At 36.4% G+C, this 14,445-nt stretch overlaps 1 protein-coding gene across 1 annotated transcript in view; it reads left to right on the top strand.

The window, feature by feature from the left end:
* The window catches only part of LOC139967570 (uncharacterized), a 142,104-nt gene that overhangs the window by 105,015 nt on the left and 22,644 nt on the right, over positions 1-14,445 (top strand). The window contains exons 2-4 of the mRNA XM_071971514.1: positions 2,194-2,318; positions 13,233-13,302; positions 14,176-14,246. Of these exons, the coding sequence (XP_071827615.1) occupies positions 2,194-2,318; positions 13,233-13,302; positions 14,176-14,246 (266 nt within the window). The remainder of the gene's footprint in view (positions 1-2,193; positions 2,319-13,232; positions 13,303-14,175; positions 14,247-14,445) is intronic.

The raw sequence follows: 14,445 nt of genomic DNA on the forward strand, positions 1-14,445 counted from the left end.
TTTAATCCTCAAATGTTCAAGGCTAAATGTTCATCTAACTTCTGAACTTTTGTCCGAGCTTACTTATTTTTTTTTTTTTAAGTTCCTTCTCCAAAACGTTTAACCTCTCTCACTCAGAATATATGATTCAACATTGGCAATATTGTCAACTCTGTACAACTAGGAAGGTCAAAAGATAATATTTAACATCGGTTAAAACATAAACACTGAGATTTTTACTTTAGAGTAGGGCAGGTGCGTATAAAGATGAGATTTCTAGCTAAATTATAATGGATATGATATTTTTTGATGTCACAGAGCTCTACAGATCTATATAAAGACCTATCAACTTGAATATGTCGGACAGCTAGGCAACCGTTGGGATACAGCTGATAATACATGTATGCATAATTACAAACAAAGTCTAACAACATTCCATACTGGTGTTCTGTACTTCAAAATATTCACAATTGTCACCTATCAAATGTAAACGGTTTTAAAGCAGTTGGAATTAACGGTGCATGGTGGGAGTTAAGTGGGTGGGTACAGGGGGTGCGGAGTGTTGGAGATGGATGTATAGTAAGAAGGAGAAAGGTATATAGTCAATACATAGCTACATATTAGGTGTAGGACGGTTACTGTAGGTACTTGAGATTATGGTGGTGTGTGTATGCGAGGGGGATGAAGGGGGGAGGGTGATTGGAGGAGACAGTGTAAGTTCCTTAAGCACTATACATAAGTACAATTCCTGTGCATTTGTTGTTCAAATTACAATTCATTTGTCTCGGTAATTTCAGAGTCATTGTCCCATGTGTAGGGTTTATTTCCTGTGGAAACACAGTCAGTATGTATGTCAATGCATGCATCCTTTGGTTACCTAATTATTGCTATAAATAACTTTTTACTTTTAGCAATATCAAAAAAGGAATTACCTTTCTTAACACAATATAATCGAAGTAAGTAAATAATAAATAACGGAATTCATCGCAGAAGTCAAATTTGCAACTCGTTGGTATTTTTTTCCGCGAGGAACACATCGTATCCCACATGGATGTGTATGTGCATCCAGTTACCTTTTGACGATGTACGTAGTTGATCCACTCAGAGTTTAATTACCAAATATTATTGACTTTACAGAGGAAATAACTGATCGCATATTGATAAGCTTCAATGCAAGTTCACACCTCTCTCCCACCTCGTTGCATATTCTTCTATCGTTTGTAGGTGATATCCCTCATCACAAAATGTTAATCCTGGCCCAGAGAGAGATATGTAAAATATACAACCACATTTTGTGCATGATCGGTTCCATTTCTGACAAGCCTGTAATATTGATGCCTCAGTACCAGGGGCCCTCGCAAACTGATACTAGGGTGTCGAGCAGATGAAGGAAGTGTTTTATATTCTCACAGGAAACCTTCTGTGTATTGTATCATCACTGTTACCCTTTACTTCGTTCAAAATATGTCTCAGTGACTCGACTACGCTGCTACAAGCTTCAAAACAAGCATTTACTCGTAACTTCATAGTCGATGCCGCGACTCACGGATAGTTCCGTTCTTTCTCTTTCGTTAGGAAAGTCATCGGAAGGTTTATATGAGCATGAATATATGAATTCATACCAATTTTTACTATTGCTGTCTCCTTCTTTGAATAGTGAAGAGTAATTTGCAATCGTTTCAATTGAGACATGCTCATTTCTAGCTATGAATGTAGCGGCAGTCATTGTAGGACACTGACCTGCCGTGACATTTGCCAATCGACTGCAGCGCGCAATACTTGGCTTGCAAATCTAAAAAATTAGGACAATATTATTCAATGCAAAAGTCACTTGAGTGCAGTCACTTCAGAGGAAGCAGGGACGATTGAGGAAAAATTGCTTTTTAAATGAAAATATTGGAATTTTACTTACCAAATGAGCTATGTCTCTGGAAATTCTGTGCTCTCTGCAGTGTCGTGAGTTTAACCTTGTTCGTAAAACACTCGAGCGCATCGGAAGAATCCTTGTGTAATGGACTCCGGAAGCTGCAGTGGATGTTAGTACTAAGCGTTTCAGTGAAATTATTAGAAAACCTGTCACACTTGGGATTCCCATGGTGATACCCTCTCAGTGTGACCTTTGACCTCCCTGTGACCTTTCTACCATGGGAACAGCTTTGTATGAGATGGTAAGGGTCATTAAAAGCTATTTCAATTCTCTGCCCTCACCTACAGATCATGATCTTGAGGATCTGGATATGCAGACGGTGCGTTACAAACCAGAAGGATTGGACACGCTATGCCGGGCGACTAAGTTTAACAGAAAAGAACTCCAGTTGATGTATAGAGGGTTCAAGCAAGTAAGTCGTCACTCTTTCAATGTTTCCTTTCTATTAATAGAGGGGGGTGGAGTTTAAACAGTTTCAAAAGATATTTGGAAGTCTTCTAGAAGAAAACAAACCTTAAACAATCTCATCATCTTTAACTTGTATATGATAGATATCTTTGTGATGAAAAATTCTCCTAAAGTGCATATTGAGTTTAGGAGATTGTGAGGGTATCAAAGTTGTGATAGGAAACTGCCATTTTGCTAGTGTATGAATAGTCATAATGCCACTTATAGAAGATGGACACTTTTTACTTGAGCTTTATGTTTCTTTCCATACTTGGAAGGTGCATGCTTATTATTTTAGGTACATCACTTGTAAAACCTGTCAAAGGAAATTAACAATTTTAGGCAATACACAAATGTGTCAAGACTGACATTTTATCCATAAAAATAGATTATTCTTCTTGGGTTTTGTAATGTAGTTAATTAGCAGTTGTGGGGGGGGGGGGGGTGGTGGGGGACTTGTGTAATTTAAATCTACAGCACATGTTTCTGCCCATCACATAGTTTGTCAAGCATACTTGACCAGAGTCATACACATATGTCTCTGGTCTGTGGTGCATGTCACACAAGTTTCTGCTCATCACATTTATAGACCAACAGCCACATGTCTACTGTATCTACAGTTCATGTGTCTGTCCATCACATATAGACATATATATATCTATATATTGTCATGCATACATGAACAGAGTCACTTAAATTCTTCTGTTTACAGTTCATATCACACAAGTGTCTGTCCATTGCGTACATCATCTATAAGACATGTGTCTGCCCATCTCATGTACTTAAATAAAGTCATGCACATGACACGAGTGTCACATGCCTCCTGTCTACAGGACATGTGTCTGCCCACCTCATATACCTAAATATAGTCATGCACATGACCTGAGAGTCACATGTCTCCTGTCTACAGGACATGTGTCTGCCCACCTCATTTATCTAAATATAGTCATGCACATGACCTGAGAGTCACATGTCTCCTGTCTACAGGACATGTGTCTGCCCACCACATTTACCTAAATATAGTCATGCACATGACCTGAGAGTCACATGTCTCCGTATACTGTACATGTTTCCTATGCATACATATGACCTGAGTGACACATATGGCCCCCCCCATGATTAAATAGTCATGTGCACACATGTCTCCTGCATACAGTACATGTCACATAAGTATCACACAGGTAGGATTATTACCTGACATCCATCTCACCGTAACAGCTGTCGCATCCATATTATCCAATGCTTTCGATTTTCTGCCGTGATAAAAGTGAAGGTAAACAATACACTCTGAAAAATTGCAACAGCCTCCCTCTTTAGATTGCAGTAGTTATATAAAAAGGATTCTTTTTTGGGGACAATTTCTTTGAGGGAATTAAAATCCTGGTCATCAATAAAACGGTGATAGCAAGTGGAGTTAGAGATCTACTCATAAACATCGTCAAATACAATGTCTGTCATAACATCTTAGTTTAGTCTTAATATACAGTTACTGCTGCCTGCTATGTACCGTCTGGTCTCTCATCTTGAACAACCAGAGTAATGTTTGGATAAGCACAATTTCGCTTATCATCTTTGAATGTCAAGCAATCGTAAGTCCCCACAGCGGGAAGAAGTCTACATTGTTTATGATGCTGTCATTATTCGACTCAGACACAAGTTTATGCAATTTTAATGGCAGTTGGAAGTTAATAGTCAATATGTTATCGCGATGAAGGGAAAGGTTGACTTTAAAAGATGGCTACAAAGTGATGTTGATTTTAGGAATAAGTTATGGAGGAAATTAGACAATTTTTTGATCAACACGATTAATATAAGTGTCTTTTTTATTTTATTGCTCAAAGTGATAGGTTAAGGTTTTTTCCGGCTGCTGAATATTCACGTCATTTTAAAGAACTCTAATAGGATGATGCCGTCAGTTTATCATGTACATGCAATATTGGTGTATATGAGAACCGCATAATATACAGTACTACTTTATAATTTGGAGTTGGAGTCTTTTTTCCTTTAATTGTTTGCAATATTGGCAGAATTCCATGGTTGAAAACCCCAATTTAGAAGAAATTCCTTCAGCTGGTAAAAAATTCAACAACATTCACAGACTAAAAATAGAAAATTCTCCATAATCTAATTATATGCTCTGTCAAAAGAAACCCAGATTTATTTCCTAGGTTTACTTGGATATCAATGATGTCTTCCAGTTTTTGTATCTGGGAAGCTACAGTGCCTTCGTATTTGATCCTCATATCTATTTCCCCTGCACTTTTGAACCTAACGTTACAATTCATCTGTTTGTCCACATCGGGCATGAATTATGTACATTTTATTCGTTGTACCCGGCATCTGTAAGTCTCTTTTGCATCATGTGAGCCCAGGCGCGTAGCAATGAATTTGCCAAGGGAGGGGCGAAGCCTGTGGGCAAACTATCTAAGCGTAGTGCCACCATGGGTTGGCATGAAGCGTACCGAAATTTTTGGCCGAAAATGCCTCCCAGATCGCTGGAAATGGCACTTCCCAGCGATGTCAAGAAAAAATATGCTCAAGGGGAGGGGCGGTTTCCCCCTTCACCCCCCCCCCTTGGCTATGCGCCTGTGTGAGCCCTATGAGGAGTTCTAAAGAAATAGACTGAAACTGAAAAATCTAAAATTTTCTGGAAACTGATTAGCGACTACAGAAAGGCTGTTTTTATATTTTTACAAAAAATAGAACTGGCACTACAAGTTCCTTGCATGTTTTTCATTTCCACATTTTTCTATTCTGCTGCAGATATAGTAAAAACAGAGGTTTCCATGCCAACACATGTGGCTGCTAATAGAACCTGTTATTAATCAGCTAATGGTGTTGCACCTTCTGCCAACTGATAAAAAATCAGTTAATTTAAAAAAAAAAGTACATTTGTATAAACCCACACATTTTAACTCTAATATATATATATATATGCACAATCATGATAGCGATTACTGTACAGCCATACTTTGCTGTCATTGGAATTGAATTGAAAAATCTTTTTCAACCACAGGTAAGGAGAGAGTGGTGGGGGGAGGGCAGGGGAAATGGTAGAGGGAGGGAAGGAGGGTGGCAGTTGTCATCTCACATATACCTTAATGGTTAAATTGCTTGCGGGTGAGATCTGAGATGCACAGACGAGCTAATTAGTCTTTCGTCAAAGTATCACATTCATCCGTGACATGAAGAGTCCTTGTAAGCTCTAGCCAGCCAGCAGGTATGGCATATATATAAATAGTTAATACCTTCAACATGTGTTAACATGTTTACAACCATGAGTGATACCTTGAGTGAACCAGCCTTGTGTTTAGGGTCATAAGGATCACTACCGACCTATATATATAGCTACTTATATAGCTACAATATATATATATAGCTACAGTATATATAGTTATATATAGCTTGTATGTATATAGCTATATATAAAGCTACTTGTGTATAAAATGACTAGGATCGCAGCTTAAAGTTTGAACTAAAAAACTAGGGTTCTGGAAGTCACATTCAGTTCAGTTTAATATAAATTTCTTTGTTTTATATCAAATAATTACTTTAAAGTGACTTTTAGTCACCAAATTTCTACCAAGTCTTTTCATATGTTAGAGCCATCTAGAACATTTCTGATCACAAGATATTTTTACAAATGATCAAACTAAGACAAACTACTAGATATTTTTCTCTCAAGAAATTTGTTAATTTGGTGATTAATATTTACATATGATCCTGTTGAGGTTCCATATCTATCTCAGAGACACTTTTCTTTTCTCTATCTTTTTAGAGTGGTGTTATTATTTAAATTTGCACAAAACCATTTTTTTTTAATGTTTAAAAACTTTTGTTATATTGAATAACACTTGATATATAGTGAAGCTATAAAAGGACTGCATTTTGAGGTTTTTATTAATATTGAATAGCTGCAGTATATATACACTTCGTGATTTATAATGCATATGGTATGATTTCCTGTGAACCAAAATGCTATCGCTAAATATGAGCAGTCATAAAAAGAATTGCTTCGTGACGAGAGTAGCTTCTTTTGCTTTGAAGCAGTTATGAGCAGTTAGTATATTATATAATAAAAAATGAAAACTTGATCGTAACTCTAGAAACATGTAGGATGATCATATCAACAAAATGTTGAATGTTAATCTTTACAAGGACACAAGAATGCTCACACGACCTGCAAGTATGTTTTATAAACTGTGCTTGGGAAGATGTTTAAACATTCATTGGCAATAAAGCCATTTTGAGCTACCTATAGATCTAGCTATCACAATTCATAATTTAACAGCAGTAGGTGATTTAAATGGATTTCTGGTGGCAGAAACATGTTAAACTTAGATGGAGGAGAAAAATATTCAACGATGTTTTTAGTCCTTATCTCAATATGTTATTTCGCACTCCTAAAAGCTATCAAAATGATAATTTTCTTGTTGATTTTTCCTCGAAATGAGACACATTTGGAGTATTTGCTTTCAGCTAGATATATTTTCATTGCAAAATTTAAAGCAAAAAGAAGAAGAAAAAACAGGTCACCAGGAGCTCATTATTTGCCATTATGATATCATTCACTTTGACTTGTTGCCAGATGGTTTAGAAAAAGAAAATTGAAGTGAACCAAAATTGTCAGATTAATCCATCATTTAGCCCATAAATAATTATAGAAGGAAGCATTTCTTTTAAGAATCTACCTTTTCTTTACAACTGAACTTAAATTTTTCAGCAACTATTAGCACAAACAAAAGACTCTGTGGCTGAAGTGCATTTAGAACCAGATTGTTGACCCAAATAACTGTAAAACCATTTCCTATTACATTTTATCCAAATTTTCCTCCACCTATCTTTTGGCCATTAGCTGGTTTTGCGTAACCATGGCAATGGGAGAACATCAAATTCAGCTCCCAGCGTTTAATGGTGAAATTTGCATCTTGCTGTACATTATTTCATGGATGCTGTAGTATTAGGGCTTTTTACAGTATATAGCAGTAGTGGTCTATTCATGTTTAGTCCATGAGGGTGATCGAGCCACACGTTGGCTCATTTTCCCCATCGTACGTGATGATTGTTCGCTTAACACTTCTCTCTGTCAAGATTTTTCTTTGGTCTCCAACAAGCGCAAGGGAGACGAAAGGCAGGTGTGGATTCAAGCATTCATTTGGTGCCTAATTATTTAGAGTTATATATAAACAGTTGTATAAAAGCATGTTTTGCATGCACATGAAACTGCAAGTGAATGAAGAACACGTATGAACGAAAATTTAATAAATTGGCTTTGTGGAACGTGGGATATAAACGTGTATCTCATCTTCACAGTCATCATGAATATGCATGAAGGGAATAGAATGCTGATGTTACAGGATGACATAGCTAAACATAGCTAAACTTTAAAGTCAGGCAGAAACAATAGAGATGAACATTCTAGAGCTGCAAATCAACTATGGGATCAAACACAGACCCCCGGATCAAATATCATTAATGTGTCAATGTAAAATTTCATCATTAATAACTTTAATTCAGGCAGAAACAATAGAGATGCACATTCTAGAGCTGCAAATCAACTATGGGATCAAACACAGACCCCGGGATCAAATATCTTTAATGTGTCAATGTGAAAGATCATCATTAAACTTCAATTCAGGCAGAAACAATAGAGATGCACATTCTAGAGCTGCAAATCAACTAGGGGATCAAACACAGACTCACGGATCACTTCTCTTTGTTGTGTAAATGCACACTAAGATCGATCGCATTAAAACAATAGAGAAATCTTTAATCAGGCAGAAACAATAGCGTTGAACATTCTACAGCTAACATATGTCAACTGGGACCAAACACAGAGCTTAGGATCAAATATTTATATAGTGGATATATGCGCATTTAAATCAGCTCGCAAGGTAGGGATTTTAAGTCAGGTAGGGACTAAAGGGTTGAACATTCAAGGGCTGCACCAAACATGTATTGACACACCTTTTCCTTTGCTCTTCAAATAATTTACCCTGAGTTTGTTTTTAATTCTTCACCACATTACAAAAATGACTGTATACAATTTTTGTTAACCAAATTTTTCATCTTATGTTCAACCTACGGAGTTGCGCGATATATTCATTTTCAATTCAAAACAGATAATGTTTAACACAATGCCAACTTGTTTTTGACTATATTATACCTTCTGGCCATCTTGGATGGATGTAAAATTTTGAATACGCACAACCTTTCCTCTTAGCATAAAATCTGCCTCAGAATATACAAAGTTGCATTCCCCAGACGCTCAACGGCTGTAGAGCAATCTAGCCTCTGTGTAGACTCTGCAATTACAAACATGACCTCATCTGACCTCACAGCTACTGGAACAACTCAACGCTACGCACTGCACCATTAAGCGTAATAACAACAACCCTTGTCACAAGCTTGAAACATGAGACAGCTTTTTTCCCCTTCAATTTAAATGTGAATTACAGAGAAACCAGCTGTGACAGGACAAATGGTTGTTCTTATTTATCTCAGGGAGATCTGCCTTTTTCTTTCTTTTTCTTCATGTGTTTGCCTAGAGAAATAAAGCTCCATGGTTGTACTATTGAGACATATTGCATGCGTAGAACTACTACCATAGCTGCAGTTTAGCATAAATTGACAGTTGTCTACTCTCTGGATGAGCGTGATTATTAGCCATTTACGAGGAGTTGCTGCTGACATAGAAGATGGTATTAAATGCTTGTTCCTTTTTTTTTGGGGGGGGGGGATTTTTTCAGTATGTGTGTGTGGAATGTAAACAGCCAGGGCTCTTCAAAGAAATTTTCACATGCATGCAAAATACAGTGGGTTGCTTTAAAGCATGGAGTTTTGATTTTAATAGTTTGGCTGTCATCGTAATGTATGCAACACTCTAATCGTTAATATCATTGTTAATAGAAATAGTGAATAATCTGGAGGCCATGAAATACTACATGAAATGGATTTGCAGGATGAGAGCAGAATTTTGTCTACAATTTGCTACCATTTTGCTGGAATTTTGATCGACAATTCAGCAGTTGCACAAAGTTATCTACCATATTTATTACCTCTACTCACTACGGGCGTATATATACCCTACCAATATTGCCATGTACAAATATTTTCAGACGTGAGCTTGAATAACCTCATACCTTACATATTAAATCTCCAAGGAGATTACCTCACATCTCTATCATCATGAAACGTGGAATCAATGCATCCTAACCCCTCAAATCTCAGATTTGGGAATGAATTCCCATATATTATGTGACCAAGATAAAAGCGCTTAATATGCGTAGAGCCCATGAATATGTTAGCTGTACTATACACACCATATGTTAATTATGCTGTTTTACTACCAATATATGTTAACCCATAGTGTATATTCCATTAACATTTATATGTCCTACATGTTAGCTGTTTTACCAATAGGTTAAATTTACCCTGGTGGCATTGCAGTATACTCATCTCTCTTTGACAAATTTCACTAAGATTTATGAAAATCAATACTTCTGGTGAGGATATATAAGGATTGAGTATTATTTAGTATAAACTGTGTTATGAACCTGTCGCTTTGCAAGAAACAGATTCAAAGGTACATGGTACAGTTTCAATGAAATCCCAGTAAGCATATAATTGCATATCTGTAACACTGTGTAGTCTGTACATTCTTTCATACATCACATATGGTAACAGAGCTTTGGAAAATTGGCAACATGCACTGTAATTGTCATTTAAGCTGAGCAGATGCGATGATCTCTCACAAATTTATGTACTTCCCGGCAGCCTTAATTCAGCATACAAACATGTACATAGATTACTGGATTACATATCTACATATATATTAACATTACAATTTTACATACATACATACACACATACACACAAACCCACACATACATAGATTAGTTGCCATCAAGGTAACTGCTCGGGGCCATAATTATCTGAAAATGTGGAATAAACATAGACACACATGGGGTTCTAATTTCCCTCACAAAAGTCGAGTTGCAGGTATCTTCATTATTATGGTAATTAGTTTTTCAAATTGAGTGGATATTTTGTTTCTTCATCTCAGTGGATTTTGAATTTCTTTCATTCAAAGTTTATGAATCAGTGGCATTTTCCACATTCTCTCCAAAATTTATGCCAAAACCTCCATTGGATCATGAATACTTCAGTTCGTAGTAACTGATCGGATTTCATGTGTATGTACCTGTAGAATATTCTGAATCGAGTTCTCCATTTCTGCTGTTTGATGTCAACACATCACTATATACCAAAACAACAATGTTCTCTTCTGAAGAAGGAGGTTAATAAATTCATAAAAACCAGTTTCAATAAGGGCCACTGAATCGAGGTAAGGTGGAGTTTTTAACGTTGATCTCATTTACAAGAAATTTGATTGGGAGATAGATATAATTCGGTAATGAGAGCACCGTTTGTATGGGATATATTCTTTCCCCACTGGGTGGGTACATGTCACAGGGTAAATGACTCTAAATGCCTGGAGTAGGGCAATGCGATGTAGGGTCAGACTCCATGGCCAGAGCTTAAACAGATGAGGATGATGTCGTTGCTAGGTAATGTGATCATTCGAGTGTTATTTAACATTTTTATGAAAAGCATTATTGTGGACAGTCCTCATTTCTTTGACCAAGGGGCCATGATGTTATTGTGATTTTTTCTTTGCAAATATTAATAGACTTTTAGACAATTTGTACATATATTCATGTGCAATATAAAGAAACATCAGCATAAATGAAGCAAAAACACATCATGGCCAGGTACAATACTCCATAAAAGCATTTAATGAAATTCATGTTTAAATTTATGTTCTCATGTGCAACTTAATATAAAACTGAGAAAAACAAAGGATATCATAACTTTAGGGAGACGTTTATTTGGGGCTTTTTTCGTTTAGACATATTGATCCCATGTCTTTCAACCTTTGACATTTATTTTTCTCTCTGCCCTTACATTAATTAACTCAGGCAATAATGATCTCACTAATTAACCCAAACGTTAAGTCAGCAGCTTAAAAACGATTTCCATTAAAGCTTGGCATCTCTTCCACTAGCTTGTAGCCTCTATAGCTTAACACTATTATTAATTAATTAACATAATAATTAGTGTATTAGTCACACATATGTGTAGACATACTTTTATTTTGGGAGGGGATCAGAAGTTTTGCCCATATTCTTCTCTCTGGGGTCAAATTGCTAGCAAACTGTCCCAAAAACCTTGCACCTATTGTATGCATCTTTAACATTGGAGAGAAATCACAGCAACACCAAAAATTTACCATTATGAAGGAGAATGTGATCCAGTACATGCATGTATACTGTCATAGTGCCTGAAATGATTCTCTCTACGTGATGTCATCATTCCCGTCCTCTCTAACATGAATGTAACAATGCTGCAAGGAGCCGTATCCCATATTGACGGTCGTCCAAGTTCCATCACATATGATGTAGGGACTATATTTCATAGTGGTTTAATTGACTAATTGACCCAGTTTAAACTAGTCTTAAATTAAATCAAAGTAAATTGTTCTCCTGAGATGCATCTCAAAACATTAACACATCAACCGAAACATAATTATACAGCGGTAAACGTTACACATCCACGAATTACAAACAGACTCTGAAACGTAATGGCGATATGACGTACCCTTTTGCACATTGCGGAACAATGACTTGGATCGTTAAGATGTAATATACCTGTGAATTAAGTCATTGTTGTATGCGCAGATTGGAATCCTGATGGTATTGGTAATCGATAACAAATATTGATTGGAATGTCTGGAACAATAACGCATATTAGCTTTCTAGGTATATTAATGTGTAATCTTTATTATCTTCCTAATCCTGTAGTTAAATGCATTGTTTGTTTTAATACTTCAAGAGAAATTAAATGATACAGTTCTACTTAAAGGTATCAAAGACTCGCCCCAAACAGTGAATGCAGACAGTAATAAAACATGATACCTTATTATCTTTAGCTGGACCTGAGATGTCCATCGCTGTATCGTTTGTACACTTTGCTGTGGGTATTGACCGCAGCTGTATTTACTGACTGTACACTAGTGTCTAATTACCGACGGTAGCAAGCTGTGTGTGTATTTTCTGGCATCGATGGTGGTGTCTAACACTTCTGTTACACCTCATTCGAATATTTTATATTTCTCCTCAAAATTTCAAAAACAAAAGTACAGACATGTTCTGTGAAAAAAATCCTGTGAACTTTTATCAGTTAAAAAGAAAGGTCTGGGAACCGTGACCTTATTTGTGATGGTTCAGGTAAATTAATTGTTTTAGCCAGACAAAAAAAAAATAAGAAAGTATCAAAAACCAAAAAAAAAAGCATAAATATTCAGTGTAATAGGGTTCACTGGAAAGTGAACAGCCTCTGTATAGTTCAGGTTTAGTTCATGCTTCATTTATTTGATATGTTCATACACAGTAGAATCGTTGAACTCTCAAAAAAACGTGCAGAAAATTTTAACATATTGGAATCCATAATTACAGTTAAAGAAACCAAACAGAAGACAAAATACAAATCATTTTAAATAGCTACGCAAAAGAGGGAAAACAAAGTGCCATACGAGAGGAGATCTCTTAATGCTTGTAGTGGAAAATGTTGAAAATTTTGAATATCGTGTGATCACTGTTTGAAATTGCCTGTGGGAAACTGAAGCCAAGATAAAGAAGAGAAAAACAACCCATTTACATAAATAAGCTTGGTAACTAGCTGCCTTCATTTAGCTCTTGAAGCAAGTTAAAAGCAACCGTGTTTCCCGGTAGGAGCATCCACAAAGATATATCTCTGTCAAAATGGAGTCTTCTTCTGATTGCTTCTCAATTTTGTCTTTTTCCTTCTCTCATTTCAGGAATGTCCGTCGGGTGTAGTCAACGAAGAAACTTTCAAAAATATCTACTCTCAGTTTTTCCCTCAAGGAGGTATGGAAACGACATGTAATTTTATTCCAAATAATTCATCCATTTTGTGCTGTCTATGTTGATGTATACCTTTGTCATTTCATTTCTTGATCTTTCCCAGAGAAAAGTTATCTTTTAATCTGAGAAACATAATTAACTTACAAGGATAGGGACAGCCTGCAACAAAATAAAAACATTTTTTGAATGAAGACTGGATGTGTTAAATTTTCCCCTGCATGTATGCATGTTTAGCCCAGTCTCCAATCCTGTAGCATAATTTAACATTTGTAATATGTTCTGTACATAGTTCAGTGGTGCATTGTGGATGTACCAAGATACCAAGAACTTCTGTACATATAGAACAGACATGCGTTGTGTGATGCGAAAGGTACTATTAACTTCTGTAACATAGAACAGACGTGCATTGTGGATGTGAAAGATACTATTAACTTCTGTAACATAGAACAGACGTGCATTGTGTGATGTGAAAGATACTATTAACTTGGAATTCACTGTTAGTGCCCAGTATGCTACCTAACAATAACCCACCTTCTCATTCTACCCACTTCTCCCTTTCCCCCTCTCCCTCCCTCTCACCCACCAATTAAGTACCTTAGAGTGCACTGATTTCCTAAGTGCAGACTAATCCTTTAAATTCATTCAAATCTTCTCTTTTAGTTTCCATGGAGACATCTACCACCGTTAATGATTTACTTCGTTTTCTTTTTCTAAAAAGAATTTTTTTCTAGATTTGGACTTGACATGTGCTCAATCAGCATAGTAGTGATTTTAGAGTTAATGTTTACTTCATATTAATTTCAAAAGACAACGAATAAATATTAATACTGAGGATGATGAACATTTTCATGTGCTGCACTGTTTTGAATTTCTCAGATTCCAGCCGATACGCCCATTTCGTCTTCAATTCCTTCGACACTGACCACAATGGATCGCTTACATTTGAGGTTTGTCTGCTTTTCTTATGTATGTTTGTTTGTATGTATTTTTTATCTTTTCTTTTATTGATGTGAAGTTTTGTTTCGTTGTCATCGAGTCTCTGTCGGGATTTTCTTTCGCACGTGCTGTCGTAAACCCCACCGGAATAGAGAGAAGTTGTCGCCTCGATGGGGACCTTGAAACGGCAAAGGAAGATAATCCTCTTGT

This window comes from Apostichopus japonicus, chromosome 5 (genome assembly GCF_037975245.1).
Source record: "Apostichopus japonicus isolate 1M-3 chromosome 5, ASM3797524v1, whole genome shotgun sequence".
NCBI classification, from domain to species: Eukaryota; Metazoa; Echinodermata; class Holothuroidea; order Aspidochirotida; family Stichopodidae; genus Apostichopus; species Apostichopus japonicus.